This window comes from Saprolegnia diclina (genome assembly GCF_000281045.1).
Source record: "Saprolegnia diclina VS20 unplaced genomic scaffold supercont1.22, whole genome shotgun sequence".
Taxonomy (NCBI): domain Eukaryota; phylum Oomycota; class Saprolegniomycetes; order Saprolegniales; family Saprolegniaceae; genus Saprolegnia; species Saprolegnia diclina.
Genome location: NW_008246089.1, coordinates 1 through 27,781, shown reverse-complemented (window position 1 = coordinate 27,781; position 27,781 = coordinate 1). Strand labels below are relative to the sequence as shown.

Sequence of the window (27,781 nt, the reverse complement as noted above, 5' to 3'; positions counted from 1 at the left end):
CGACGCTCGACTGGACCAAGTCGTGGATCCAGCTGCGCGTGTACGACCACGAGGGCGAGTCGTACTTGACGCCTCGAATCCCCATCAACGACGGCTCGGTGGTCGACGCCGGCAAAGTCTTTGCGGCCGTGTTCCAGGCGCTGCCCAACAAGGTCTTTTCGAGCATTTCGTGCCACCGCGCCAGTGAGCCCGACTATCCAAATGTGATTCCCGCGCTCAACGTCGGAGGCGTCCTCGAGCGCGGTTACTTTGTCGCGTGTCAATACGTTGACAACCCGGGTCCGATGCGGCTGCCCGAGGTCGTCGCGTCGCAGTTTGCAGACAGCTCCCCCGCCATCTTGACCACGGGGGTTCGCGCCGTCGTGACCGCCAACAACCGCCGTGGCGAAGCCATCGACTATTGCGCGACGGCGTCCGGTGCCTACTACGCGAGCGGAAGCGGCCTCACGTTCGCAGTCTCGGGCTTGACCACGGCGTTCACGACCTTGCCTGCCCTCGTCAAGATCAAGGACCGCCTTGCGATCGCGACTGCCGTGACAGCAAACTCCATCACGTTCGCGTACCGGCTCGTGCAAATCACGTTCACAGCGGGCAACATCATCTACTACGCAACGGGCGTCACGGTCGCCGCCGACGCGTGTCAGATCGGAATATGGGACGTCGGCTCCGACTCGTTCACGTGCGTCGATGCCGCGGTAGCGCCACTTGTCGTCGTCGGCAGCAAGATCGTGTTCGAGAACGCCATCTACTATGTCCGGTCGATCGCGCCTGCGGTGGCGTTGGTGCCGGCGGTCATTACGGTCGACCGCAAATTTAACGGCAAGGCGCTCGATGGGTCGGCCGTCTCGACGGCTTCCACCTTCTACATCCTCTCGACGCCGACAATGTCGGCGCCGGGGACGTACACGTACGTCTCGCAGTGCTCGGGTCGCGGTCTCTGCGACTTTGGCTGCGGCATTTGCCAGTGCTTCAAGGGCTACACCAACGACAACTGCGACACGCAAAACATCTTTGCGTTTTAAGTAGTGTGGGCTCATCCTCTGTACATACTCTGTGCCGAAAATGCAAGTTAATTTGTCTGTCCCAAGTACGCTCTGGCAGACATCAAGAGGGTTAGGTACTGTACGAATGCATGTACTATGAGTCGTTGCTGACGTCGCACATGTGCATGGCCATGTAGATGGTGAGAGCGACGAGTGTGTGAAGGAAGAGGAGGTACAGCAGCATGAAGAGCCGCGTCACGGGATGACTGAGGAGCATGCGTGCGCTCGTGAGGAGGATCTTGTCGATCGTGTTGAGCTTTGCAAAGCGCGATTGCGACTCGAGCTGTTTGAACTGCGCGAACGGACTCATCTTTTCTTCGTAAAGGCGCGCGTACTTGGTGGACGGCGCGGCCTCCTCGAGGTCCCCGTTGTTGCTGTTGCTATTCGTGTTGGCCGTCGAGAGGTACCGCAGCTTTTGCACCAAGTCGACGTTTTCGGCTTCGAGCTGCGCGAGCCGGTTGGTGATGTGCCGCATCTTTTCTGTCTCCTTGTGGAGCTCGCGGTCCGACTCTTTCAAGCGGTCGCGCAGGCGGTCGCGCTGCGTGCGTAGAATCGACACGAGCTTCAAGTCGCTTCCCTCGGTGCTGCTTGAGGCCAAGACGTCCTGCAGCAATGGCGCCGACGGCTCCTCCATGGCTGCGTCTTCGAGTTGACGAATCGTGGCAGCACACTCGGCCAACTTGGCTTGCTGAGTCGCAATGACGCCATCGAGGCTCGCCACATCGAGCGCATGCTCAGCCTTGAGCGTCTCGAGCATCCCATCGGGCGCGGCGGCTGAGGACGTCACCTGCGCGAGGAGGTCTTCATAGGCTGCGATCGTGGGTCGGTGAAGAAGGTGTGCCACTTCAGTCGTTAGCGCACTCACGTCGGCGAGCGCGGCCGCCAGGTCCGCTTCGAGCGTCGGTGTGCGGGCTTCGGCGGTCTGTAAATCGCGCGTCAACTGCGTGATTTGCGCCTCGCGCTGGGCGAGCTTGAGCTCCCACTCCATGGCTCGCTATGCAAAGTAGTATAGTTTATAAAAAATAGTGTACGACGGCGCACCTGGGACTCGAGCGGCTCGTGGGGATCAAGGCCGGGGCTCTGGACGCGGTCTTTAAGCAGCTGGTTCTCCAGCTGGAGGGCGCGGAGACGGTCCGACTCGAGGACCCAGGATGCCATCTCCTTTGCATGCACCTGCTGCAACTGCTCGTTGCGCTGCTTGGCGTGGAGCACGTCCGAACGAAGCCGGTCGAGCTGTGCGAGGGCGTCGTCGCGCTCTTGCCGCGCTTGCTCCATGGACTTGGTCAAATGGGCCGCCATGGCCGCCATCTCATCTACAATTGTACGTTCCAGCACCGCTGCCTGTAGACGCCGCAGTACGAACCTTCGCGCAGATTCGCATTGTACTCGACGTCGCGGCAGCGCTCATTGACTTGCTCTTCGACCATGCTCTCGAGCGTCTCGGTGAAGCCCGCGATCTTGGCCTCGAGGTTCCGGATCGTAATGTCCTGGTTCTTGAGCATCGCAAACTCGACTTCGTACGCTTCAATCTCCTTGCGCAGTGATTCGATGTCGGCGTCGCCGCCGGGCTTGGCGACGACCGCCGAGGCTTCGAGCGCGGCCTCAAGCGCCGGCACGGGGTCGGGCGCCTCGTACAGCGCCTTGTACAAGGTGAAGAACGCATTGTCGCTAAACTTGGCCCGCTTTGTGAGCGTGTCGATCTCTTCTTGGTACGCCTTGAGGAGGCCGGGCAGGCTCGCGGCCTTCTCGGGCTCGGACGCGAGCTTCCGGAACCGCTTCGTGTGCTCGGCGAGCGCCTTCCGCGACTTGAGCGACGCTTCCTTCTGCTCCTGCATGGAGCCGCCCTGCGCGTCGAGCATCACGCGTTTGCTGTCGAGGTCAAAGCCCTTCCAGTACATGGACACCGTCGTCAGCAGCGCTCGCGACGTCGGGTTCATCGTCCCTGATCTTGTCAAAGTCAATATGCAATATCAGTTTTAAAAGGAACGAGACCGACTGCCATCGACTAAAGTCGATACCTTGATAGGTTTAGTTGGGACGCCCATATGACGTGGTACACGTGGCAGCTACCGCGTTGCCTTCGCCACAAGCTACAATGCCAAGAACGTCGCACGTGCTACCGGTAGTCGACTACACCGGTAGTTCCATCTTTCCTCGACGTGTACCAAGGTGAAATCGTATCGACTATCGCAATCCCGAAAGCTTAAGTCAAATAATGTGAAACGACACGCGAAGTGCTATTTTGGCGCCACGATGCAACTCGGGGCCAAAGGCAGGACGACCAAGCTGCCGCTACTCGTGCTTGTGTGCAGCGTCGTCATAGCTTGCTGCTACTACGTTGCCAGTGCGTTTGCAGCGTTCAGCGACCGCTGGGCGCGCCAGTCGCACCACCAGCTCAAACAAGCGGTCCACCGGCGAGAGTCCATCGAGGTACAATATATTCCGACACAGTCGTTCCCATCATAACGAGCAGGACGCACTGCCGCAACCCACCGCGTCCTTTCTGCACGTCCACACCTAATGCCCTACTACTAATACACCGCCGATGCTACAACTACACCGCCGACCATTGACTTCTTGGCGCATGGAGCGTCGTCCATCTCGAAACGCTGCGTCCGTTATCGGATTTTCTAGAGTCATGGCGATTCGGGTCCCGCAGGTCGGCGTCAAGCCCACGCGGCAGCAGCCGCTGCGAGCGGCCGGCAACGGCGCCGAGAAGACTGGGTCGCGCGACGACGGCCCCGTCTTTTGCTCGCTTGTCGATAAGCGCGAGGTGTGCGCCCAAGTGCTCAAGTCGGGCCTCGTGCAGTCGTTCGTGGACCTCTTCTACTTGGTCCACCGCGTCGACACACAGAGTAAATATCCATACCTAGTGCTCAACAATCTACTAAACCAACGTAGTTGGGCCTGATGGCGCCGACAAGAAGCTTCCGATCGGCGTCTCGCCAGCGCAAATGAGTTTTCTGCGCGACAACCTCACCACAGCCGAGACGGCGCGGCGCCAAGGCGACGTGATCCAAGTCTTCGAGTCGTACGAGCGCCTCGCCGCCCACTTTACGGTGCTTGATTGTGGTACTAAGTGCACACGATGGAGCGCTCGTAGGCCGCGCGCGACCTCCGGACCGGCGTCTTTTTCTACGAAAAGTGCTTGGAGATTGCCCGCATTGCGCGCAACCAAGACTTTGAGATCGGCGCGCTCGAGAACCTCGGCAACGCCTACTACGGCTTGAAGGAATTCGAAAAGGCGCAAGACAACCACGAACTCCACGTGCAGCTCGTGCGCCTCATGCGCCCCGAGGCCGAGAAGATCCGCGCGCTCCACGAGCTCTGCAAAGTCTACGAACAAGTGGCTTCCATCCACGAGCGCGCCGGCGCATACGACCAAGCGATTCACATCCACATCAAGTTCCTCGACGTAGTATTTACATGCCCATGACTGTTGGCGTTGACTGCGGCGATTAGTGCGCACGGGACGCCAACGACCTCCCGAGCGTCGCGCTCGGTCAGTACCGCATCGGGTGCTGCCACAACGCGATGGCCCAAGCGACGGACGCGCTCCTGTACCTCAAAGACTATGTACGCACGTCGACTTCGCTTCATGTCGCTGATTTCATCATCCCATAGCTCGTGCTCTGCAAGAACCTCGGGGACGTCGACGGCGAGTGCAAGGCGTATGCAGCACTCGCGACGACCTTCGAGGCGCTGGGCCATACGCAACAGGCCATGGACTACCTCAAGGAGTACCTCGTTGTCGCTGAAAAGATCGGTTCGCAGAATATTCCAAGAGGTTGTCATCGAGGAGCTCTTGTAGACAATGTGGTGGCGCAGGCCGAAGCGTGTCGGCGCCTCGGCCTCCTGTATAGCAAGACGCGCGAGTTTGCCCTTGCGCTCGAGATGATGGAGCGCAACTTTGAGCTCATTCGCAACAACAGCAAGCGCGACACGCGACTTCTTGACGTCGCGCGCACGAGCCTCGGCGTCATCCGCGGTCACCACCAGTTCAGTGCGTTCGTGGACTTTGTCACGTCGGACGTGGCGACCTTTCTCAAGTGGAAGGCGTCGCGCGCCATGGAGCCCGCCACGTAAAAAGCTTTAGCCTGGCCGGGTGTATAACGAAGGGAGCAACAATGCAGTTGATGGCCATCTTAAATTCTCAGGCCACGAAAGAATCAGTACTTATTGCAGGCGGATTCCTATGCAATCGCAGGACGCCTAGCCAAGGAGCAAACTGCTCGCTTGGTCGTTCTCGCCAGTATACTTGGAGCGATACTTGTCCTTGAGCGCTTGGTACTTGGCTGAGACCTCGCGCTCCTTCTTTGTCTGCACGAGGTTATCTTCCATGCCCCGAAGGTTCTTGAGGTTCATGCGCGCATACTTGTTTTCGAGGCGCGACCGGCGAAGGCACGAGCTGCAGCAGAAGCGCAAAAGCTCCATCCCAAACAAGCCAAAGAGAATGTACGCGGGTACAAACTTGTGCGACTCGAGGAGTGCGAGTTCGTCGTCTGTGAGGTGGAGCTCCGCCTGGTGCTGCTTGAGAAAATCCGTGATCGCGTCGCCTTGCGTCATGATGACGATGGCCATGACGAGCTCGAGCAGCGCGACAAGCGTAAGGAGCCACGATGAAATCAGCAACAGGCTCGTGCACGACCGGCACGACGAGCCACACCAGCTCAGCAGCGACGTGAACACGAGCATCCCGCCGAGGCCCAAGATCGGGGCAAAGAGCCACGTCGGCGCAAAGTGGTTGATTCCGAGGTAGGCACCGTAGGCTACGAGCGTGAGGCCGCAGGCCAAGTCGATGCCATTGCAGAGAAAGAGCGCAGCGCCCGAGCACGTCTCTTCCAAGCACTCGCGGCAGGTCATGCGATCTTGGCGTGTTCGAATCCGACAAAAAGAATGAAAGCTTGCCGAACGAGAAGGTGCATGTCTCGAATTCTGGTGCGCTACTTCAAAAGTTGGTGCGCTTTGAAGGAAAGTGGTGCGCTTTATGTATCCGGACACGCAGTGACCAAGAACTTAACAGTACTTAGGAGTAAAACCTGTTCGAAATAGAATTAGAGTTCAGATGATGTCTTGGCTTGGTTTTCTAGGTTGCGAGGGTATACACTATTTCACGAGAAGACTATCCGCACAGAGTGGTTGACGGGCAGCTGCGGTATCCGGATAGTAGTATAGGCGGCAAAGGGAGGCGGGAAATCCATTTGCAATCTCTCGACCATGAGCAAGTACGTGTGCTGGGTCACAAAGGAGCACCTCCAGGCGACGCTCGCGGCTACCCTCGATCGCGCACGCCTCAACCTCGCCCGTCAGACGGGCTACGCCATCCATGCAGGCGATGCGGCCATGGCGACCGTCGTCGATGAGTTCCATGACACCTTCACTGCGGCCATGCATGAGCTCGTCGAAGCCAGCGGCGAGGCCATGCATCTCCGGGGCGAGTCCACGATGCGTCTGTGCGATGTACTGAGCGCGAGCCGCGCCCGCGGTGCCAAGATCTACGGTTTTGACGATACGACGGACGACACGTCGCGCGCTGCCCGGCTGGACCAGACCGAAGACGTCGACATGGTGGAAACGAGTGAAGAGCCATCAACTGAAGCTCATCAGGACATCTTGTATGAACGTGCAACGTCCGAAGGCAGCTCGTCGGACGACTCGGACGATGATTCGTGCAGCTGGAAAGGCAGCAGTGGCGAAGACGGCGCGTCGTTTGGTGAAGGCGAAGAGTCGGACGTCGAGACGGGTGCTGATACGGCGAGCGCTCCGTCTATCGTGTCGCCCACGAGCTTGTACTGGCTCCCGCGGCGGCTGATTCTGCGCTTGTACCGCGATACATGCGCTGAGATCCACATGACGGCGTACCCGATCACGCGCAAGGCGCTGAGCGCACTGCACAGCCTCTTGGAAGGCGACCTTGAGCGACTTCTCGCCAAGCATTTGTACACTCTCGCCGAGCTTGAGCAAACTGCGTATGTGGCTCGTCTCGAACAAGAGCTCGAAGAGGCCAAGGAAGAAATTCGCATGACGACGCCCAAGCTGCTTCGTCGCAGCAAGCGCCGCCTCAGCGGTGGTGACGTGGTCGGTCACATGGCGACGGAAGCCCAGCGGCGTAAGTCGCCGCGCCGCGCCAAGGAGAACACAACGCCGTTGCGCAACAAGCTGAGCCTGATGCACGTCGGGCGCCAGGTAATGATTTCCCCATAGTTTTTATAGCAACCCAGTATGTAAAATTCATTGTACCATCAGCATCAGCCATTGTTTCCACACGCAGTAATATCCAGGGGCACGAGGACGCCTTCACTCGGTCGGCAGCTGCGCAGGCGCCTCGACGACAGGCTCCTTGGGTTCCTTGGACGCGTCCGGCCAAGAGCCATCGTCTTGAACGGGCCAGTTGACATCGTTGCGCGCATGCTCGGGCACCAATCGCTCCCGCGTCGCCATGTCAACGTGCCTCAGCTCTGCACAAGACACATGAGCTTGATCGTCATATCGTTTGGGAACGCACCGTCGGCCGTAAAGTTGAACAACGGCGGCACGGCTATGTCGTTCGGGAGCGCAAAGCCTTCTTGGCTACGAAGAGCGCGGTGAGCGACGTGCAAATACGAATGCTCCAATGTACCGGAGTTCGTCAAAAAACGGGTGCGCGGCGGCTTCCAAGGGCTTGATGCGCCTAGAGCACCATTGGCATTCGATCATTTGAGGCCATTTCTGCTAGCGTACTTGACGGGATCGTAGGCAAGCATCTTGGCGATGAGGTCGATGGCTTCTTCGGGCGTCCGGCTGCGAAAGACCTTGGACCACGGGTGCGCGCGGATCTGCGGGAACTGGAACTCGGTGTAGTTGGGGTTCATGGCCTGAATCTCTTCGCGCGCAGGCGTACCCAGCACCTTGATGATCTCGACGAGCTGGTCAACACCGCTCTCACCAGGGAAGAGTGGCTGGCCGAGGAGAAGCTCCCCAAAGACGCAACCGAGCGACCACACGTCTAATGCAAGGTGAGAGAGACGTGGGATGTGGCGCTTGCACACCTATTGCCGTCGTGTAGTCCGTCGCTCCAAAAATCAACTCGGGCGCGCGATAGTAGCGTGAGCAAATGTACGAGACGTTGGGTTCGTTTGGCTGGAGCTTCTTGGCACTAATAGTCGGGGCTATGGGATGACGTGGTGTAGGAGACGCGGACGCACCTGCCAAAGTCGCAAATCTTGACGATGTGGCTCTGTGGGTTGAGCAGGAGGTTCTGAGGCTTGATGTCGCGGTGGCAGATCTCCATTGCATGAATGTATCCGAGGGCCCGGCAGATCTGGTAGATGTAGAGCTTGACGTGCAAGATCGGCATGAACTGCTTATTGCGCTGCAGCTGGCGGGCGACCCCGTACAGCGTGTCGGGAATGTACTCCAAGACCAAGTTGAGGTAGAGCTCGTCGGGCTACACGCGGCGGTTGAGTGCCATAACCACCGATCGTAGCTATACCTTCTCGCCGTTGCAGTAGAAGCAGTGCTTGAGCTGCACGATGTTGTCGTGCTGAAGTTGGCGCATGATTTGCATCTCGCGGTTCTTGAAGCGCTTGTCCTGGAGCACCTTCTTGATCGCGACAACCTCGCCCGTCTCTTCGATCGCAGCTTGGAAGACGACGCCAAAGGACCCATTGCCGATGATGCGCTCCGCCGAGTAATGGATCGTCTTGCCCTAGCGCATGGCATGAGCGTGGCGCCTCGTCATGGCGCCAGCGTACGTCGGCGAGCGTATGCGTTGAGCTCGAGATCGTGATGGCCTTGACGGCCGCGTCGCTCTCGGCGTCGGCCTTCGCGGTGCTCATCTTCGTCACGCCCCGAGTTTCGACTTTTTGGGCATATACAGTTGCCAAGATATCGCCGGAAAGCACCCCTCGACCCCGGATCTCGTCGATGCATCTCGCATGTGATTGGCCAAAATCTTGATTGGAACGGCACGCTATTGGCTATCGTATTCGAATTGCCCCGAATCGGCGGATTTATGCAGTCGACGCCGATTGGTCAAAAAGGCGCCCATTTGCAAAAACACGGCCAACATGCTTGGACGCGGACGGACCTTTGCGCGCAGCCTCGGCCGGACGCGGCTCTTCACGACGAGTATTTATGTCGAAGGTACGCCAACCTAAGTTCTGGGACGCTGCTGATCGACCCCATTGCCTAGGTATCCACTGGCGCACCGACAGCACGCGGCTCCGCGAATCCTTTGAAAAGTTTGGCGCCGTCTCTCAAGGTAGCTGAGAGTGAGCGGCTGGAGGGCCTCATGGACGCGCTGCCTCGGTAGCCTGTATCCTGCCAACGTCCGAAGACACGATGTTTCTCTCGGGCTGCGTCACCTTCAAGCACTCGGAAGACGCGTTTCGCGCCATGCTCGCCATGAACGGCCAGGTACATGCATCTTCTGCGACGCACCTTTGTCGGAGCCCTCTTACATAGGAGCTCGACGGTCGCTTGGTCAAGGTCGACTACTTTGACGGCGATCTCGACGACATGGAGTAGAGTATGAATTCCGCAACAAGATAGATAGCACCCAATACTACACCACCCTGATATGTTCTAGCGTCGGGATAGTTGATAGCATCATCCATGACGCACGAGGCCCATCCACGCCAGACGGTTGGCCTCGGGGCTCGCTGTTTCGTCAACGCCAAGGCTGCCACGGTCCCTCGCCCAAGCGTTCCTCCGTGCATTGCGCTCGTCGCAAGGTTGAAGCAAAAACATGGAAACCATCATATCCGGATTATCCGGATGCTAGCCGACTAGGACGAAGGCAAGTCGGTGATTTCCATCTTTGGACTAGTGCATGGCGATGGGCGGCGAGAACGCGGTCCGTAGCATCACGCTGGAGAACTCGTCGCATGCGCTGTCGGATGTAAGTTGAAGCGCTGTATGTGCAGGGTCTCATAGCCGCCAGGGGCGCACGGTGCACTACCGCGTCGAGCGGCAGATCGGGTGCGGTTCGTTCGGCGCTGTCTTCCAAGTCGTCATCGAGGAGACGGGGGAAGTTGTCGCGATCAAGAAGATCTTCCAAGACAAGCGCATCAAGAACCGCGAGCTCCAGATCATGCGTCAGCTCCACCATGGCAACATTGTGCAGCTCAAGCACAGCTTCTACTCGCGGGTACGCCATGCCTCATCGTCGGCTGGTCACCCATGCACCCTCCCTAGGCAGGCGCGGACGACCTCTACCTCAACCTCGTGCTCGAGTACATCCCGGAGACGATCTATAGCATCATTCGCCGCTTCCAGGAACGGCAGAAGGTGCTGCCGCTCATTTACACCAAGCTGTACATGTACCAAATGTGCATTGCGCTCGGGTACTTGCACTCGATGGGCATTTGCCATCGCGACATCAAACCCCACAACGTACTCGTGAACCCACAGACGCACGTCGTGAAGCTCTGCGACTTCGGCAGGTATGCGACCCTGCTTCTTCGTGCATTAAAACGACTGCGGCTAGTGCCAAGATGCTCCAGGCCCACGAACCCAACGTCTCGTACATTTGCTCGCGCATGTACCGCGCACCGGAACTCATCTTTGGAGCGACCAACTACACGACGGCCATCGGTAGGCACGCTGCGTGTCGCCATTGTCCAAATCACGTGCCTAGACATGTGGTCGCTCGGGTGCGTCTTTGGCGAAATGTTGCTATCCAAGCCACTTTTTCCTGGCGAGAGCGGGTTCGTGGACCAGCTCAGCAACATCATCAAGATCGTGGGCACGCCGACGCGCGACGACGTCCACGCGATGAACCCGCAGCACACGGACTTCAAGTTCCCGCGCATCCGCCCGCAATGGGCTGTCAAGTTTGGCGATTGCCACTCGGAGGCCGTCGACCTCATCACCAAGATGCTCGTCTATGCTCCGTCCAAGTACTCAACTCATGCGCTTGTGCTTGGCCACTGATCGTATGCTAGTCGCATGCACCCGCTCGAGGCTGCGGCCCACCCGTTTTTTGACGACTTGCGGTACGTACTGCGAGACGTCGTGATGTATATCAAAATGTACTTGAAGGCGCCCGCATTTCGCCCTCGCCAACAACCAACCCGTGCCGCCCCTCTTTAACTTTACACTTCAAGGTCATTGTAGACTCTGGAAGTTGGACGCTCAATGGCGCTGCTGTAGAGCTATCGCAAGTGCCGCAGGACGTTCGGGAGCGCCTCGTACCCCCCCATGCGCGCAATGCGTGGAACTGGACCCAAGTCGACGAATCGTAGACGCGTGGCGTTATACAAAACAAACGAAGTTGCTTGTGGATGCCAATTTTGCAGGTGGCTCACGCTAGCACGAGCACGTCGGCCGCGGCCTCAGGCGCGTTGTTGCCTTCGACGACCTCGTCCTCTTTGATCGTGCGCGGCCGCGTCGACTTTTTCTTGGTTGTCCCGCTCTTCTTCATCGACGCTTTGTGCAACTTGATGGCGACGCGCGGACCGGCCGACGTGTGGATGGCCCGAGGGGCCACGCGCGTCGGGCGCTCCAAGCTTGGCGCTCGCTCCGCACACGAGACGCGGTCGCCAGGACCCGCGCTCGTCATGGGGCGCCGGACGCCGACCCTACACCACCGTGGAAGACGTGCTCCTACGCTAGTGCACGCACCGCTCGGCGACGCGCTCGTTCTGGAGCTCGAGCTTGGTTTTTTGAATGCTCTAGCACGGAATCACGGTCGTTTGATGTCGAGAAGTGATGCTCGTACATGCCGCATGAGCTGGAGCGAAATCTCATTTTTCAAAATGAGCTCCGTGAGCTCGAGGTCCACGGACGCCGCTTCGTGGAGGATCTACGGCTCTCGTGAGGTTAGCAGACAACACAAACGCACCTCTTCTTTGGAGACGACGTCCGGCGACGTCGCCTTGGCGTCGAGAATGGCTTGGAGCTTGGCCACTTGCCGCGTCAAGCACGCATTTTCCATCTACACGAATCATGTCATCTTCAATGGTATACCGCGCCGAGCACCTGAAGCTGCGTGCAGCGCGCTTCAACGGCGGGGTCTGCGGCCGGTCGCACAAAGAGCTGTTTCTTGAGCTCGTGGATTTCCTAAGAGGCACGCATCGCACCCATCTTCCCAATGGTTGCGTTGCTCGAGTACTTGCTGCAGAATCGGAATGTTGTTGACTTCAGTCTGCAGCTGCGCGTTCTCTTGGCGCAGTGTCTTGATGGCAGCGTCGCCCACGAGGCTCTTGTAGTGCGACACCATTTCCTACAAGCCTGTCTGTGGACGGCGTGTGGCCGTTTTCGGTACCGAGAGGCCTTCGATGTGCTTGAGGAGCTTCCGAATCGTCGTGCTCGGGTCCGACGGGTCGACGACCGCGTGGAACGAGAGCGCCACCGACGGCGTCGACGGGCGAGGCGTTGTGAGCGGAGGCTCCGAGTGACCGCCTTCGACCCCCGACGGGTCGGGGTTGGCCAAGCGCATGCGTTCGACAAACACCGACTTGTTGTTTTCGATCTCAATGTTGGTTGGCGCCTCCTCGTCGGCGGGCTCGTTGGGCGAGAGCCGGCTCTGCGTAGCAAATTAGCGTCGTCGCAGCCGAGGTACGCACCTGGGCGAGGTACTCGAGCAAGATCGGGTTGTTGTTGAGAAAGTCGTCGCGGAAGAGCTGCACGTGGCCGCGCAACTCCTCGACGTCTACGCGGATAATGATAGATGATCGGTATGTAGGTTTACGACTATTGTACGTTCTGCCTGGAACGGCGTCGACGGCCGTGCGCGCAAGCTCGAGCTCGGGACGGGTGGAGGCACATCGCAGAGGTCGCGGTCCAGCGCTTGCACGACGTCGCCTACGATCGAGCAATCTTGACGCGTCAACACGGAAGGGAAATCAAGACCGTCGAGCGCACGTAGACGAGGAAGCGCGCGCAGGACGTGGTACTTGTATCCAGGCAGACGCGCGCACGGGTTGCCGTCCAGATCGATGCTCTTGAGCTACGTGTGGGCTTGGTGACGATGTGCGCTCTATTGCTTGCTACCTTGAGGAGGTGCTTGCACGTATGCAGCGCTGCGTCCAAGTCCAAGATCGCGTTGCCAAAGATCGAGATGTGCGACAGCTTTGGGAAGGCGCGGAGCGGCGCCAGTGACGCAATCTGCATGGAGACTGAGTCGAGTGCGACGAGTAGCCACGTACGCAGTTGTTGGCCGCGTACAGTTTTTGGAGGCCAAAGCACTGCAGCGACTCGAGCGACGTCACTTGGTTAAAGTTGATGTTGAGCTACGGACATGGGAGCGAGACAATGATACGAAGCTTTACCTCGACGAGGTTGACGAGATGCGCAAAGCCTTGCAGACTCGTCAGCGCGTTGTGAGAGAGTGAGAGGAGCTCGAGCGCACTGAGCTCCTGCGCGCACGCGTCGTCAATCTCGGCTAGGCCTTCCTGGCGTAGAATGAGCTAATGCACGCACACGTTGGCAAGGCGATTATGTGCTTGACAAGACCTCTTTGGTGCTGCCGAGGTCGTAGAGGCCAGCATGGGACATCAAAAAGTCGGCTGTCAGGCGCTTCGTCGAGGTCATTTTCGTCGGGTTCCGGAGGCTTCAAGTACTGCTCCGTTACGCAAATTGCAGTTATTTCTCGCTTTTAGTAGAATATTCAGTCAACGTTGCGACGCTGAGCGACCGCACGACGCAGCGCTTCAGAGCGCAGCAAGATACTAGTAAATTCGAGTCTAGCGGCGCGACGCGTGGCTAAACTTGCAGCGGTCCCCGAAGCGGCACGAGCCGCCTTGAAAGTCGCGGCACACGTCACCGTTGGCGCGGCCGCGGTTGTCAAAGCCGTTGCGCGCGTCGTTCGTCAAGAGCGCGGGGCTCTCCGGCTCCTCGATGACGTCCTGCGCGAGGCCCCAGAGGATGATGGATATCCGACCTTTGCCGCAAAACACTTGGGGCGCGAGCGCGTTCACGCCGTGCTTCCAGTTGATGTTGACGTCGCGCCCAAACGCAAAGAGCATGCCGTTGCACTGCGGAAAGTAGATGCGCGACCCGTTCTGCGCGTGCAGAAAGGCCAGCTCGCGCTCGGCGCCGAACGAGACGCCAACCGTGATGTTTTGCGTGCGGGCGCGCCCCGGGTTGTACGCCGCCGAGTCGTGGTGGAACGGCTTCCAGTCGGACGAGTCGCGGTACCAGTTGAAGCGCGTGCCCTGGGACCCCGCCTTCATGTTGAAATACTCGCTCGTGCGCCGCAGCACCATCTCGTACGTGGGCGACCCCGTCGGGTTTTGCGAAATCAAGTGGCAGCCTTCGGCCCACGGAATCCACTCGGACTTGGCAGTGCCGGTCGACTGCGCCGCGCGCATCTCCTCGATGAGCTTGTAGTAGATGCTCCAGTCGTCCTCGGCGCAAAAAAAGTCGGGCACGACGACCACGTCGTCGTGCTTGAGCGGCTTGTCGAAAACGGGTTTCTTCGGTCCGACGATGATGCGCATGGCTGGGCGCACCAGTGTCGACGCGGGGTCGAACGACTCGGTGTTGCGGCCAGTGTTGCCACGCGCGGCCTTGATCGCACACGGGAGCACCGTGCCCACGCGCGGGTCGTCGTTGACATCGCGAAGATCAGGATCGACCTTGCCGTCGCCATGATGCGGCTCGGGCTTGCGGGACGTTGGGCGAGACCGGGGTGGGGACCGCGTGTCGGCCCGGCGCGGGCTACGACGTGGGCTTCGACGATCACGCGCTGGGCTTCGACGATCACGCGCTGGGCTTCGCGTGCGGCTGCGCGAGCGACGCGACCCTTGACGCCGACGAGGGCTTCGCGCCCGGTCGCTGCCACGACTGGCACTCAAGGGTCCATTTAGGAGCGCCTCCTTGTCCATCTCGGCTGCTTCAACGACAGAGGCAATGTGGCCGTCATTGGCTGGCAACAATATCCGTATGCTTATCCGGTCGCGCCACGTTTTCAACCGACACCGTCGACAAGCGGCGATAGATTAGCCGGTTATGGGCTGGTTAGCTGTCTAATCGCGAGATTGGCGGTGGCCGGGGTATGCGCAGTGGCGAAGACGTACGTCGCGGCTTGGGCTCGTCATGGGGCCGAAGCCGGTTTTCCTCCCGCAGACGCTCGTCCATCTCAGCGAGCTGCGCATACGCATCCGCGCTCAAGTCGCGGTCCACGCTGTGCGGGTTGTGCAGCACGTCGTCGAAATGCTACGAGCGTCGACGTGAGGCATTTCATCAGAGAAGAGGCACGTACACGCAAAATGGCGTCTTTTAGCGTGAGATACTGATCTTCAAGCTCTACGGACGCTGACGACTTGTGCATTGGACGGTTGCTGTACCTGTGTAGTTGGCCTTTTCTTCGGCGAGCACGACCTGGAACGACCGTCGCAGCTTGTTATTGGAGACTGCACTGCTGTGTACTGTGGACGGACGCGATCGATTGGCATGGCCAGCGGGCGCTACACGATTACATTGGCTGTCCAAGCTCTTTTTCTACGCGAGCAGCAGAGTCTGTCGTACGGGTTGGCCGCGCCGAGGCTGGGCGGTGCGGAAGCACAGGCATCTGCAACTCGTGGACTTTGTGGGCATCACGCTGGAGCGAAGATTTGCGTCGCGAAGTATGCTCTAGCGAATGTGGCTCCTCGGGCTTGCGCTGAAACTTGCGGAGATGCCCGTGTGTCTCCATCGCCACAGACGTCTTCACGAGCGCACGCCGAAGCGCTCGTATCGCTGCGTCGTCCATGAGCTTGGCGCAGTACGCTCCGTTGTTCTCGCTTTCCGCATCTTCGGGCGCCTCGTTCTCAGCCGCTGGCTCGTCCTCGATCAAGCACTTGACCGCCGCGTCCTTCTCCATGCCGCCGTCGGTTGCACCGAAACGGCTGGAATGACGTGGCACGCTCACCACCGTTAAGTTACGGCCCAGACTCACGCCCAAATCAACCTGCCCACAGCTGGACTCCTCCTGGACTTCAACCTTGCAAACTGCTTGCATCTACAGCACTAGGACACGACGAGAAAAATTAAACTGGGATCCATCCACACGCAAAGATTCGATTCAAAATCCAAGCCAACCTCAATGATGGGTTGCGCAAATATCGTATCCAGTCCAGCAGCGGATTGCATCCAGTCACCCAAGTGGTACCCCAAATCGTGGGTCCCATGCCCAAATGTACGAGTGGTGTACCTGCCTGATCGACAATCCACGACGAACCACGCAGGCCGCGCAGTGTTCCTCACATGCAGGGGCAGGCAAGGAAGGGTACAAAGCTGGCGTTTGTGTCCAAGTGGAGGAAGAAGTCCAGCTAGCACTGAAGGTACAAACGCTCGGGTGTATACGGTTTGAGCTTGACGTTTTTGGCGAGGTGTTCGATCTTGAGCAAGTCGGTCCGAGCGAACGATCGCCTTGTCACACGGTGCTGGCTTTTCGTCTGTGCTTCGAGTAAATTGACGCGGGTCGACTGGTTTAAAAAGAGTCTTAAGTTAAAGTTGGATGGCTAGTAAACTATGATGGTGGGGGACGATGTGGGAATGCACTACACAACGACAACGATCGTCTTGGCAGCCTTTTCGTGCTGGTGGCGGCTCTTATCCTTGTCTTGAATCGCTCGGAGCACGTGCGCGATGATGGCAGCGTCGCCTTCGTGGCGGTGCATTCGGACGACGAGCACGACACCGACGAGAACGGACGCGACGACAATCGCTGCGCCGATGGCCGACATTTCGAAGCCTACGTCGCTGGCTTGCATCGCGTCGTCGGAGGACGCCTCCATGCGGACAGTCGTATTGTTGCGGGCAAAAGCCGCGCCGAGGGCCACAAATTTCGTGGTTGTCTCCGTGTCAAACTCGCCCATGAACTGAAGCAGCTCCGTCTTTGTCATTCGTGCCATGACGGCGCGGACGCTGTCAATAGCGGCGCGCTGGTCCGCAACTTTGCCGAGGCTCTGAACGACAGTGATTGCGTGCATGTACTCGGCGTCGGTCACGGGCGCCGTCGTGTGGCCGGGCAGCGGCAAGCCAAAGTCGGTTCGGATCGCCTTGTAGGCATCGTTTTCCGACCGCGCAAAGTCTTCGGTGAACTCGCCGAGCGCATTCTTGACGAGAACGTCGCGGTTGTCGTTGTAGGCAGCGACGAAGCTGGCGAGGCTCAGGACAACGAGCACGACGACCGAGACAAGCTGCATGCTCTCAACACCAAATTCGCTTGTGCGGGCGTCTCTCGCGAACAACGAAAATTCGGTCCTGCCAAGTGGTGTTGGTAATTATGTCTTTGGGTTTGTATGGTGCGCTGGCTGTTTTTTAGCGCACCTTGCGCGTTTGGGCCAATGAGGCGGCGTCAGAATGTAAGTCACGCGACGGGCCGGCGCGGGTCTGAGTCGCCCGCTCCTCATACTTGGAGACGCACGGTTTCTCGGTGCCATATAAAGCGCCAAGTGGGCTCTTTGCAGCGGCGCGTCAGCACCGCGATGCATGCAGCCTGCGATGGAAGCAGAATTTTGCTTTTGGGTTGTTTTTCACGCAAATATCTTGTGTGTGTCGTCCAATTGTCGCGTGCAGAAATCCGGATGGACGGGAGAGACAGCCAATGGCGTTCGAGGCACCTCCGGATCCCGCATTGCCTGTTCATCGAAACCACGATGAAGGTCGTCGTCGCGGTCCTCCTTGCTACAGTGTGCGCGCAGGCGGCGCATCATCGCAGTCGCACGGCATGTACACAGGTGAGCGTCGTTGGCGACGCCACGTATTGTGTCGCTGGTCCCATCTGCGGCGCGGAAGGCGATGCATGCCCCAAGAAGGGCGATGTCGCGACGCAAGATTGTAACAGCGGTCTGCGAAGCCACGCTGCGTCCGGAACGTGCGTGGCACCGGCCGACGCGACGTGTCAGCAACTGCCCTCAGGGGCGAGAGGTTGTGTCTTCGATGGTACCAGTTCGAACGAGCCTTCGCCATCAGAAACGACTCGGTTGACGCCCTTGCCGACGCCGGTGAGCGCACCACCGACACTGCCACCAACAACACGGCACCCACACGCCCATAGCCGGTCTCCAAAGCCAACAACATCCAAACCCTTGACGCCGCAGACAAGTCCGAGTCCGGCGGGCACCATGCCACCCACCATGAACCCAGAGGCTTGCAGCGCCGACTGGGGGCAATGTGGCGGGCGGTACTGGAAGCAAGCGACGTGCTGTCAATCCAAGGGCTGGATGTGTCTTACCTTCAACACGTACTACGCGCAGTGTGTGCCACAGAAAGGCGACTAACACAGTGTATAATGCAACACCATCACGCGCATTTCAGGCGAGGTGGTCGCATAGAGGTCGTCCCTGCAGATGTGGTTCATGAAGGCCAAAGATTTTTACTTCCCTTGGAATAGCGCAAGCAAGGAGTATGCGCAACTAGAGTACACTCGATTATTTGCAGTCGTCACATCGTAGTCGCTTGAGGAGTGTCCTTGTATCAGGCTATTGTCGCTGCGGTGTCGGGGTGGGGTCCGTTGAATGCGACTTCGTTCGCGGCGCTGAGAAAAGAAAATAGGTGCACCGCGCGGAATCGCAGGTCGAGCGCAACGACAAAGAGTACGGTGGCAGTAAGACAGCCCACGCAGCACACCATGGCGACCGCCAATTTAGCAACTGAAGTCATGTCAACGTCCTGCATGGTATGCTCAAGCCACGTCCTATTAGTCGTTGATACTGGACGCTCGTTTCCGCGATTCACCCAAAGTCAGCTAGCGTATCTCGGAGAGCACTTTCGCTTGCTGTGTCCTGGAGGGCAGTGCGTGCATTTATAGTAGAAATTTTCTATTGCTCTAGATCCTCCGACTTTTCGCGCGCGAACATGCGTCACTTCTTCTAGATATACGCGCGTGGATCAGCGGCTTGCAGCAGAGCTTGTGCCACAACAGCATTTGCCAGCATGGTCCGAGCCGTCGCACTCCTCGTCTTCGCTCTGCAGGCTGCGGCAGGCATGCAGCACATCACAAGCGACCCGCGCAAGTGGCTGCATCTCTACAAGTCGCTGCAACTGGTAGATGCGATCGAAGGCAACGTGCTCAATCAAGGCCTTGGCCTCCTCGCGACGCACGACTACAGCAGCACAGTCGCCTTTGGTAAATTCCTGAACGAGGACGACCAGAAGGAGGACGTCAACGTTCTTCTCTCGATCGACATCAAACTTGGCGCTGCGGACGCGGCCTTGCTCGCGCCGTCGAACGAAGACAGTGCGTCAGAAGCTGTCGTTGACATCAACGTCGCCGACTTTTATACGGCGGAAGCATACGAAAAGAACGTACGCGGCGATGCGCATTTGCTGGATGCCGTCTACGGCATTTCGACCGGTGCCATGAGCATCTCGGGGCCGCTCATCGACCTCGAGCGCCTCACCGCGCACGTGGACATTCGATTTTGGTTTATCGCCGACCCGCAGGCCAAACTACCCAACCTCAAGAACCGAAAGAACCTCCCCGACCGCGTTTTCGAGTGCACTAGCGTCGACATTGGTGCCATCAAAAACTACGCCAACTTTGCGTGCCAACTCAAGAGCGCGGGGACGGACGTGGCGGTGGAAGCCGAGGCGCCATCGATGTTCCAATCGACGGCTGTCACGGGGCCGCTTGTCGGAGCTCTTTTTGGCATTGTCATGTTTGCGATTGGTCTTCTCGGCGCCGTCATGCTGCGCGACCGGCGCGAGCGCATCGCCGCACGGGCGTCTGCGATCGAGATGAAGGACCAAGCCAATGACGCTTCGGGTCAAGTCGAAATCGTATTGGAAGCAAACTCGGCAAGTGTCGTGACCATGTGAGCCGATGTCGATGCATGCTTAGTTGAAAGCAAAGCCCGACGAGGCGTACCAGCCGGATGGCAGTCCTATCGTGGCGCTAATAAATATAAGACGGGTCGTGAAAAGAGAGGTTGTGACGCCTAGACGCGAGTGCCGGACGTCTTTGCGCACCAAGTGGAGGAAGCAAATGCAATTTTGGTGCATGGCCCTGGCAACGAGCACGAGGGTACCGGTATTAACACTTATGTGAGCTCGGTTGCTTGACTTGTCGATCGTGTCGTGGCTTTCGCATCGTGACAGTTTCTGCACATTTGTTTACGACGCACTCGCCGTGGGAAGACAAATGCAGGCCCGTGTGGCAAGTGATGCCAAGGAAATTATTTCCTTGCAAAGGCGCACAACAAAAAACGTCAATTTGGAATGATTGGGTAGGTTTTACGCCATTTAAACGCCTTTTAGCCGCTGTGAAAGATACGTTTTGAACCAAATTGCCGAATGGCTCTCGTGCCCAATGCGACGCGGCAGTGGACGCCGGCGGCCACTGCCACGTACGCGTGTGCAAGTCGGCGCTACGCATTCGTCGCTCTCGAGTACATTGACTGCGTCGTTCTTCAGCTGTGGAAGAACGAAGCGTCGCCCGAGAACGATTGCCCGTCGTCGGCCATGCCCGGTCTCGTCGAGCTCGGCGGGCACACGGAGCGCGTGCACCTTGCCAGCTTCCACGAAAGCACCTCGTGTGATATTTTATGCACCGTATCGACGGACCGGTGCGCACACTGACTGTGCCGCGTGCTCGGTCGTCACACGTGCCTAGAATCCTTTTGTGGCGCCTGGTGCCCGCACCGTACGACAAGATTGACATCCAGAAGCTTCCGCTGCTGGAATCGCCGCGCGCCGAAGTGTCTGCAATTGCGTTCGATGCGTCGGGCACGCTACTCGCTGTGGCTTTGGCCAAGCAGGTTGATGTGCTCCAGGCACAAACGGGCGGAATCTTCATCACCCTCGAGGGCCATCTCGCCAAGGTGGGACATCCTGTACATGAGCGCACTCATTAAGCGCGTCCAACTAGATCACAGAGTGCCTTTTCCACCCAGGCCATCCGCACTGGCTTGTGACGGCGTCGGAAGATCGGACCTTTAAAGTACATCGCTCAGCGCCCTACGCACGTTTCCCACTCTTCGTAGATTTGGGACCTCTCGGAGCAAAAGCTCTTGTTTCAATCCGCCGTCCTCTCGGCTTACGCGATCTTGCGTCTTGCTATCCACCCCACGTCGGGCGACATTGCGTGTGCCTTTGGCGATGGCGTCGTCCGCGTCTTCGACGCGACCAAATTTGGCAATGAACTCGCATCAATCAATCTGGCCCAGTATCTCGATCGCCGGGAGAAGAAACAACATGTGAGAAGACGCCTCGCTTATAGCGTGTACGATGAGCCTTTTAGGTCGCACAACAGGTGGAGAAGGTGCTCGATGCGACTCAAAACGTAGTGAGCTCGTTGCCGCCGTGGGCTCGAAGCCAACGCGCGTACGAAAGTGCCCAGGCGCGGGCCCTCGCCAAGGCCAACGAGTCGCTGGACCCGACCCCGGTCGTCCTTCCAGGTATGGAGCACCTCATGGAGCCCATGCACGAAACCACGTGTACAATCTTGGGACTGGCATACATGGGCTCGTCTGCCACGGTCGCGTCGCCTGAGACGCTGCTCGACGTGCAGCCTATCGTGGAGGCGGCGCACACTCTTCTTGTCGCAACCGTCAACTACCTCGTGGGCGTTAACGCTTTCTCGTACGACGCCCGCGTCATACGCGCCTTCCAGGACGATGTTGAGGTGTCAATGGGCATTGCCAAGCACGCGTCCTTGCGGCCCGAGCCCGGCCGCTGCGACGTCTGGGTACTGGACGCGTTCATGCCCCGGGTCACCGCTCTCGGTGTTGCGGCGGCGCAACACGCTCTTGTACAGTCCTCATTGACTACAACGCACGGACTCTCAATGCACCCGCAAGCTTTGCCACCAGAGGGCTCCGTCTTGACGCAGCTGCTAACGCCGTTGGCCAAGCGCGTCAAGAGCCCGCTCGATCAACCAATAACGTACCGGACGTCAATTCCGTCGTCCGGGTACGGTGCAGAGAAGAAGCCCAAATCACTCTCGCTTCGCTTCAAGGGCCTCGGGAAAGCTAAGCTGGCGACGAAGGCCAGCACGAAGGCAGCGACACTACTGACTGAGTACCCGTTGGACGCACCCGTGCCGTCGGTTCTCGTGTCATCGCACGTCAAGCTGCATGAAATGGCAATCAATCACATCGAGTTCTCCAACGACGGGCGTCGGCTCGCAACGGCCGCAAACGACCGGCTCGGCCAAGTGCTAGCACTTCACAAGCCACAGTCGCATCTCTTTGTGGGCCACGACAAGGCTGTGCGCGCGATCCATTGGAGCCACTCGAACAAGCTACTGTTGACAGCGTCCGCCGATGCTACGGCATGCGTGTGGGTCAACGGCAGCGACGTAGCGTCGCTCACGCTACCGCTTCCATCCGCCTCCAAACGCGCCAAGAAGCCCGCCAAGGCGGACGTTGCCGATGCTGTCTTTTACTATATGGACAAATTTGTCGCGGTTGCAGTAGGCAATACCGTCAAGCTGTATCTGTATGACATCGACATGGCCCACGCCGCGGGCTGTGTCGAGCACGCCAAGAAAGCAAAGAGCAGGCGCGCCGACGTCGCACAGCTCGAGAATCTCTCGACTGCAAAAGCCGTCGCGTCCTACCGCTTTGAAGCTGTCCAGAGCCTCACGGGTCTCGCAGCGCCCAACGCGTTCTTGTCCCATCTCCTTGTCGCGATTGGCTCGGACAAGAGCATCCGCATCGTGGATGTTGCCGCTGGGAAAACAGCTCGCACGATCCATGGGGCCCACTCGCGGCCGGCTCACTCGGTTCGTCGCCTTTTTCTTCACACTAGGTTGTAGTATAAATGCGCGTAGGTCGTCTTGCCCCGAGCGTCGAGCTACGTCAATCACGCGCCCAATGTGTACGATCTCTTGCTCACGAGCGCACCGGACAGCACCGTGCACCTCTGGGACATCCGCGCTGACAACTGCATCATGCGCTTTGGCGAGCATCTCAACCGAGTACACGCCCTCGGTATGGCATTTAGCCCCTGCATGCGGTACCTCATGTTGTCGTCGTCGGGATCTTATTTTGAGGACAGGTACGTGGCGACGGGCTCGGAAGACAAGGTGGCGTACATCTACGATATTCGTATGGGCCGCTGCCTCGCCAAGCTGCATGGACACACGGACGTCGTCACGAGCGTCGCGTTTCATCCCATGCGGCCCCAAATTGCGACTGCAGCCCTCGATGGCAGCGTGCGTCTGTACGGGGCAAGGATCACCCGTGACGAGACTTGATTGGTTGTTTTCTATTTTGCTGCAAATTGCTCGATATAATGATTGTGCTCGAAAAGCCTCGAATGCAGCGTTGGAACGAGATCGTGGCGGCCCGATGCGGACGCGATGCTGCGGCCTTGAGCCCGCAGGTCGAGGTCATCTTGCGGGAAATGGCGCTCGAGTACGCCCATGAGCTCGCGCACCTTGCCACCCAGGCGGCGCAGCACCGCGGGTCGGACCTTGTTGAGGCCAAGGACGTCGCGTTCGGCGCCCGTGTGCACCAACCGGCTGGCATGCTCCGCAAGCCGTCACGCACCAAGCCGTTGTGAACAATGGTCGCGCACGTGGCCAAGTACTAGCAACACTGAGCAAGTAGCCTTCGTCCTTATACGATCATCGGGTTTTGTGATACGTTAGTGAGTCTAGTCGTCGATGGTTTGCTCTTGTGTCCTTTAAAAGAACTTGAAGTAGAGTACGAGCACGATGAAGAGACCGATCGCGACCAGTGGGCCGTACTTTTGGTACATGGCCTACGACGAGGTGAATCGACCTTGCGTTGCATCGAGCGACCGTACCTGAAGGCTCAGCTTCTTGGCGCCCCACTTGAAGTCCTTCGAGCGGTCCGCAAGGTTGGACGACATTTGTGAGACGCCTACACGTAGCAAGATGATGCTGGCGCATACAACGGTAGATATGATACGGTCAATGGCTTCGCCGCGGTTGAGCACTTCTTGGATGTTCTTGCGCATGACGTTGTGGATATCTGCGAGGTCGTTGTTGACCTTGGACATGTTCTGGGAGGAGCTGGGGTCCGTGTACTCCTTGCGTTTGCGCTGGATGAACTTGTCTATGCAAAATTGGTGACGTTCGTGAAGAATGAGTCAACTACGTACCAAACTTGATGAACGCATACGGCCGCGCAATTGTCGTGACCGTGTCTCGCCAGCTAAGTGCACGCGTGAGCTTCCTGCTCGCATGGATCGGTCGGTTGTACTTGTCTCCGTGGTCCCGCTGCAGCTCGTCGACAAAACCAGCATGGATTTCCTCCAGGTACAAAAACGCAAGGCGCTTCGGGTAGTTCTTGTCCGAAAACGTAAGGTAGCAGTTGCCCTCCTCGATGAGGTAGCTAGTGTCGAGATTAGCCTTGGCTCCGCATGATCGCGGTCGTACTGGAAGCAGTACGGGCCCGACTCGATACTGCACTTGGTCGGTGACCGCTGGTTGAGCTTCTTCATGATTTGCTTGCCCTATCATGCAAACCGCGTGGGCGACAACTGGCAGCGGCGTGTAGTACCTGCTGCTTGTACGTGTCAAGGTTGTCGTGGTAGTCGCCCGTGGACTCCATCGAGGCCACCTAGTCCAGGCATGAGCGCCAGCGGTCCATGAAGACGGGATCGACGCACGAGGATCATGCCATCGGAGACGCGTGCGATGAAGGTAAGGATGGGCATCTCGCTCGGCGGCCGTCGACTCCCAGAATTATGCTATGTGACGTCATTGTTTTTCAGGTGGTCGTTAGACTGCATCATTCTTATATAAATCTTGTAGCGTTAATTTCCCCGAAAAAGCTAGGTTTTGTATACCATACAAGCGCGGCAATATTCAACCGCAAACAAAACAAAACATGGATTCGCCACCTCGCTCAGCCACGCGGCAGCCGCCCGTCCCGGGGCACCACCCGGCGCTCGAGATGCAGCTGGAAGGCGAAATGCAACCAATGGACCCCGACGTCGACATGGGCTACAACCCGCGCGCCGACTTGCTCGTGCACCAGCACTTCTTCAACGGTAAATATCCCGATCCGCATCCGTCCTCACGATCATGTGTAGACTTTGGGGACGACTTTGACGACGACGATATCAACTAAGTGCTGCGTTTATTCTCTAAGGTATCGTAAGCACGCGCCGCCCTCCATTGCGTCCGTTGTCGTTGGCCTCCAGTACCAGTAGATCGTGACTCGAATGGCGAGTGCGAAACGAGGTCTAGTGCTATTCCTATTGCGTCTGCGCCATTCCAATTGAGCCCCTTCTGTGTTGCTACGCTCGGCAACAGACGTGGCATTGTCCAGGGGGCTTTGATTCAGGTAAGTAGAAATACATTGCAGAAGACTGGAGGAAGGTCGTTGATGGGGTTGGCGTTTGTTGGGAATTCTGGAGGTTTCTTCGGGCAGGTATTTTGTCCAATCAACGCACGATGAGGTCCAGGAGCCAATGGCACGTGGCCATTTCGATTTTGCCGTTTGCTGTGGACGTCCATGAGCCGCGCTGTCCGTCGCCTTGTCTCGCTCTCGCAGCGCGCTGCAATTGCTGCGCGCGCGCCCACCCACGGCGCCATGGCCATGAGCTTCCACTCGATGCGACCGATCGTAAAGCCGCGCATGACTGCTGTCTTTGCCGGTACGTGCCATGGCTTCCTCCACCCTTGACCCATCTGGTTCTTGCGAGTAGTGCCCTCGCGCTCGATGTTTATCCAGACGGAGAACACGCCCAACCCGCACAGCATCAAGTTTCTTCCGGGTCGCGCCGTGCTTGACGAGCGCTTCACGACGGGTGTTGACTTTACGCCCAAGTCGCCCGAAGTGCGCCAGTCGTTGCTCGCGAAGGAGCTCTTCACGATCCACGGCGTCACGCGCGTCTTCTTTGGCAAGGACTTCATCTCGGTGACGAAGACCGAAGATGAAGACTGGGATGTAATGCGTCGTGCTGGCGTGGCACAAATCTCACATGTCCGTAGCTCTTGCGCGGCCAAATTTTCGCGACCATCATGGACTTTTACGCGACGGGCAAGCCCATCATGTCGGACAAGCCGGTCATTACGGTGCACCTCGCTCGTCGATTGCATCATCACGCTCGTTTATTAGGACACGACAATCTTGGACGACGACGACGAAGTCGTTGCCATGATCAAGGAGCTCCTTGAGACCCGCATTCGCCCGGCCGTCCAGGACGACGGTGGTGATATTTTTTACAAGTCGGTGACCGCACACATATCTAACGCACTCAAGCACCGATACGTAGGGGCTTTGACGAAGAGACGGGGATCGTCAGTGTCCAGCTTGCGGGCTCGTGCGCGGGCTGCCCGAGCTCGTCTGTGACGCTCAAGAATGGTGTCGAAAACATGCTTATGCACTACATCCCGGAAGTGCAAGGTATCCTCGAAGTCGTGGATGAAGAGCTCAACGAAATCAACGAGAAGGAGTTCCAATCGTTGGAGGCGCGGCTGCGTGCGGCTGGTATTCCGTCGATCTAAGCTGCGGCCAAACAATTGTAATACGACATTGTTACGATGCCAGCTGCACCGGCACGTGATCATGCACGAGATCCCGATGCCGAGTTTGCTCAGGGGTCAAGCAAGGGTGATCTCAATTCGCTTTGGGCCCTGCATCTCTGAACGCAAGCTCAGTATGGTTGTTGCGTTATAGTTGAGCGTCACTGCAGAACCGTGTGTGTCCTTTGCAGAAGACGTGTTTGCGGATTTGGCGATGGTATTGCGACAGTGTCACCAGAGATCCACGACGACGGGTTCGCTTTCTTGTTCTCAAACTTTGTTTTGCGACGAAGACCTTAGTGCCCATTCTCGAGTTTTTGCGAAGTTCGAATTGGAGCGACTTCCGCATCGCGTGTTGGCGTCGTTCATGCTTCTTCTCCGAAAGATGGTTGTGGCACTAGACGTCATTAAGACGGACGTTCCAGGAACCCCTTGGGCCGCATACTCATGCATTGGTGCAAGGTAGACTGAAAAGCATGGCGCGAGACTTCATAGCTCTGGTCACGGTAAATTTGGCAAGGTACTCAGGATGACAAAAAAACAGGCACCCACCGACTTTTATCGCGCTCGTCAAATTAGTGAGGACGAACAGGCAAAAGTGTATCAGCAAAAGAATCGGCTACCCATTCAAATGCATGTACAAGGAAGCACTCTGCAAAGTTTCATGACGATTGGGATATTTTTTCTAAAGCCACCACGGTCACCTCGCTGACCACGGCCGAGTTCTGACCAAAATCGGCAAAAAATGAAAAATTGAAAAAATGCTATACATGACTTTATTTGGTTGCATGAGTGACGAAAACAAAAAAATTGGGCCCGGGGGGGCGATTTCTGGCCTCGTTGGGCGCTTTCTTGTCGACTTTCTAACGACATTTTTGTCGACCAATCGATGCATTTGTCGAAGCTCTCTGATCGAGTAAAATATACCGTGCATATGTCAGAGGGACGAAGAAGTATATAGGGTGATAAAAAGAGCGCTAGCATCGTTGGTGATGGGAGTATGAAAAGATCAAAAGATTGGTCATACTGGGGCTCGAACCCAGGACCACAGCGTTATTAGCACTGCGCTCAACCGACTGAGCTATACGACCGGTCTGACCACCCTCTTACCACACTCATGCATACATCAACTCGAGAAATATTCCATCATTAAATGATCCTATTTATCATTCAACATCAAACCACACTATGTGAGCCCCATGTCACCAATGTTCACGCACTACGCACCAAATTTGCTTCATTCTTACCCATTGAAAGAGCACGCAAGAAGGTAGCAATTGTACGTCCTATTTGAACACGTTCTAGACATCTCTAGGCCCTATCTGATTGGAATTGGCTCTTTTGGAGCCCAAGGAAGCACTCTGCAAAGTTTCATGACGAT

At 57.8% G+C, this 27,781-nt stretch overlaps 17 protein-coding genes and 1 non-coding gene across 18 annotated transcripts; 10 read left to right on the top strand and 8 right to left on the bottom strand.

The window, feature by feature from the left end:
- Positions 1–27: 27 nt before the first annotated feature.
- SDRG_07545 (hypothetical protein) lies at positions 28–1,087 on the top strand. Its single transcript, XM_008613381.1, has one exon. It carries the CDS (start codon positions 285–287, stop codon positions 1,020–1,022), a length of 738 nt encoding a protein of 245 aa, XP_008611603.1. The 5' UTR covers positions 28–284; the 3' UTR covers positions 1,023–1,087.
- On the bottom strand, positions 993–3,006 carry SDRG_07544 (hypothetical protein). Its single transcript, XM_008613380.1, has 3 exons — positions 2,407–3,006; positions 2,085–2,356; positions 993–2,037 (listed from the first exon to the last, which is right to left on the bottom strand). Exons 1-3 carry the CDS (start codon positions 2,978–2,980, stop codon positions 1,138–1,140), a joined length of 1,746 nt encoding a protein of 581 aa, XP_008611602.1. The 5' UTR covers positions 2,981–3,006; the 3' UTR covers positions 993–1,137.
- Positions 3,007–3,270: 264 nt separating this feature from the next.
- Positions 3,271–3,602, top strand: SDRG_07543 (hypothetical protein). The gene is made up of 2 exons (XM_008613379.1): positions 3,271–3,473; positions 3,517–3,602. Exons 1-2 carry the CDS (start codon positions 3,297–3,299, stop codon positions 3,562–3,564), a joined length of 225 nt encoding a protein of 74 aa, XP_008611601.1. The 5' UTR covers positions 3,271–3,296; the 3' UTR covers positions 3,565–3,602.
- A 74-nt stretch (positions 3,603–3,676) lies between these two features.
- On the top strand, positions 3,677–5,213 carry SDRG_07542 (hypothetical protein). Its single transcript, XM_008613378.1, has 6 exons — positions 3,677–3,898; positions 3,945–4,102; positions 4,147–4,458; positions 4,506–4,619; positions 4,668–4,809; positions 4,855–5,213. The coding sequence occupies exons 1-6, from the start codon at positions 3,682–3,684 to the stop codon at positions 5,127–5,129; spliced, it is 1,218 nt and encodes a 405-aa protein (XP_008611600.1). The 5' UTR covers positions 3,677–3,681; the 3' UTR covers positions 5,130–5,213.
- Positions 5,172–5,951, bottom strand: SDRG_07541 (hypothetical protein). Its single transcript, XM_008613377.1, has one exon. The coding sequence runs from the start codon at positions 5,904–5,906 to the stop codon at positions 5,256–5,258; it is 651 nt and encodes a 216-aa protein (XP_008611599.1). The 5' UTR covers positions 5,907–5,951; the 3' UTR covers positions 5,172–5,255.
- Positions 5,952–6,250: 299 nt separating this feature from the next.
- On the top strand, positions 6,251–7,294 carry SDRG_07540 (hypothetical protein). The gene has a single exon (XM_008613376.1). It carries the CDS (start codon positions 6,261–6,263, stop codon positions 7,245–7,247), a length of 987 nt encoding a protein of 328 aa, XP_008611598.1. The 5' UTR covers positions 6,251–6,260; the 3' UTR covers positions 7,248–7,294.
- Positions 7,134–8,908, bottom strand: SDRG_07539 (CMGC/GSK protein kinase). The gene is made up of 8 exons (XM_008613375.1): positions 8,777–8,908; positions 8,515–8,730; positions 8,228–8,469; positions 8,072–8,178; positions 7,764–8,028; positions 7,663–7,713; positions 7,549–7,613; positions 7,134–7,501 (listed from the first exon to the last, which is right to left on the bottom strand). Exons 1-8 carry the CDS (start codon positions 8,858–8,860, stop codon positions 7,341–7,343), a joined length of 1,191 nt encoding a protein of 396 aa, XP_008611597.1. The 5' UTR covers positions 8,861–8,908; the 3' UTR covers positions 7,134–7,340.
- A 183-nt stretch (positions 8,909–9,091) lies between these two features.
- Positions 9,092–9,551, top strand: SDRG_07538 (hypothetical protein; the record flags this gene model as incomplete). The annotated part of the gene is made up of 4 exons (XM_008613374.1): positions 9,092–9,167; positions 9,217–9,285; positions 9,337–9,440; positions 9,489–9,551. 4 exons carry the CDS (start codon positions 9,092–9,094, stop codon positions 9,549–9,551), a joined length of 312 nt encoding a protein of 103 aa, XP_008611596.1.
- Positions 9,552–9,861: 310 nt separating this feature from the next.
- On the top strand, positions 9,862–11,269 carry SDRG_07537 (CMGC/GSK protein kinase; the record flags this gene model as incomplete). The annotated part of the gene is made up of 8 exons (XM_008613373.1): positions 9,862–9,924; positions 9,967–10,173; positions 10,221–10,468; positions 10,513–10,619; positions 10,663–10,924; positions 10,970–11,020; positions 11,067–11,131; positions 11,178–11,269. 8 exons carry the CDS (start codon positions 9,862–9,864, stop codon positions 11,267–11,269), a joined length of 1,095 nt encoding a protein of 364 aa, XP_008611595.1.
- Positions 11,270–11,328: 59 nt separating this feature from the next.
- Positions 11,329–13,559, bottom strand: SDRG_07536 (hypothetical protein; the record flags this gene model as incomplete). Its single annotated transcript, XM_008613372.1, has 14 exons — positions 11,329–11,605; positions 11,649–11,698; positions 11,746–11,829; positions 11,869–11,961; positions 12,006–12,086; positions 12,139–12,249; positions 12,292–12,552; positions 12,593–12,678; positions 12,729–12,830; positions 12,879–12,975; positions 13,020–13,133; positions 13,175–13,258; positions 13,298–13,435; positions 13,482–13,559. 14 exons carry the CDS (start codon positions 13,557–13,559, stop codon positions 11,329–11,331), a joined length of 1,656 nt encoding a protein of 551 aa, XP_008611594.1.
- A 152-nt stretch (positions 13,560–13,711) lies between these two features.
- SDRG_07535 (hypothetical protein) lies at positions 13,712–15,831 on the bottom strand (the record flags this gene model as incomplete). The annotated part of the gene is made up of 6 exons (XM_008613371.1): positions 13,712–14,632; positions 14,692–14,804; positions 15,047–15,185; positions 15,232–15,275; positions 15,317–15,436; positions 15,498–15,831. 6 exons carry the CDS (start codon positions 15,829–15,831, stop codon positions 13,712–13,714), a joined length of 1,671 nt encoding a protein of 556 aa, XP_008611593.1.
- Positions 15,832–16,421: 590 nt separating this feature from the next.
- SDRG_07534 (hypothetical protein) lies at positions 16,422–17,489 on the bottom strand. The gene has a single exon (XM_008613370.1). It carries the CDS (start codon positions 17,156–17,158, stop codon positions 16,511–16,513), a length of 648 nt encoding a protein of 215 aa, XP_008611592.1. The 5' UTR covers positions 17,159–17,489; the 3' UTR covers positions 16,422–16,510.
- Positions 17,490–18,794: 1,305 nt separating this feature from the next.
- On the top strand, positions 18,795–19,883 carry SDRG_07533 (hypothetical protein). The gene has a single exon (XM_008613369.1). It carries the CDS (start codon positions 18,891–18,893, stop codon positions 19,773–19,775), a length of 885 nt encoding a protein of 294 aa, XP_008611591.1. The 5' UTR covers positions 18,795–18,890; the 3' UTR covers positions 19,776–19,883.
- A 366-nt stretch (positions 19,884–20,249) lies between these two features.
- SDRG_07532 (hypothetical protein) lies at positions 20,250–23,154 on the top strand (the record flags this gene model as incomplete). The annotated part of the gene is made up of 7 exons (XM_008613368.1): positions 20,250–20,521; positions 20,569–20,776; positions 20,824–20,895; positions 20,939–21,151; positions 21,196–22,680; positions 22,729–22,913; positions 22,956–23,154. The coding sequence occupies 7 exons, from the start codon at positions 20,250–20,252 to the stop codon at positions 23,152–23,154; spliced, it is 2,634 nt and encodes an 877-aa protein (XP_008611590.1).
- A 306-nt stretch (positions 23,155–23,460) lies between these two features.
- SDRG_07531 (hypothetical protein) lies at positions 23,461–24,636 on the bottom strand. The gene is made up of 8 exons (XM_008613367.1): positions 24,537–24,636; positions 24,428–24,487; positions 24,304–24,380; positions 24,128–24,259; positions 24,027–24,079; positions 23,834–23,980; positions 23,709–23,785; positions 23,461–23,663 (listed from the first exon to the last, which is right to left on the bottom strand). Exons 1-8 carry the CDS (start codon positions 24,582–24,584, stop codon positions 23,586–23,588), a joined length of 672 nt encoding a protein of 223 aa, XP_008611589.1. The 5' UTR covers positions 24,585–24,636; the 3' UTR covers positions 23,461–23,585.
- A 61-nt stretch (positions 24,637–24,697) lies between these two features.
- SDRG_07530 (hypothetical protein) lies at positions 24,698–25,261 on the top strand. The gene is made up of 2 exons (XM_008613366.1): positions 24,698–24,920; positions 24,963–25,261. The coding sequence occupies exons 1-2, from the start codon at positions 24,758–24,760 to the stop codon at positions 24,998–25,000; spliced, it is 201 nt and encodes a 66-aa protein (XP_008611588.1). The 5' UTR covers positions 24,698–24,757; the 3' UTR covers positions 25,001–25,261.
- Positions 25,262–25,369: 108 nt separating this feature from the next.
- On the top strand, positions 25,370–26,588 carry SDRG_07529 (Fe/S biogenesis protein NfuA). Its single transcript, XM_008613365.1, has 5 exons — positions 25,370–25,529; positions 25,581–25,822; positions 25,867–25,950; positions 25,994–26,103; positions 26,151–26,588. The coding sequence occupies exons 1-5, from the start codon at positions 25,388–25,390 to the stop codon at positions 26,380–26,382; spliced, it is 810 nt and encodes a 269-aa protein (XP_008611587.1). The 5' UTR covers positions 25,370–25,387; the 3' UTR covers positions 26,383–26,588.
- An 830-nt stretch (positions 26,589–27,418) lies between these two features.
- On the bottom strand, positions 27,419–27,491 carry SDRG_07528. Its single transcript has one exon. It is a non-coding gene; the product is annotated as a tRNA-Ile (tRNA).
- Between the last annotated feature and the right edge of the window lie 290 nt (positions 27,492–27,781).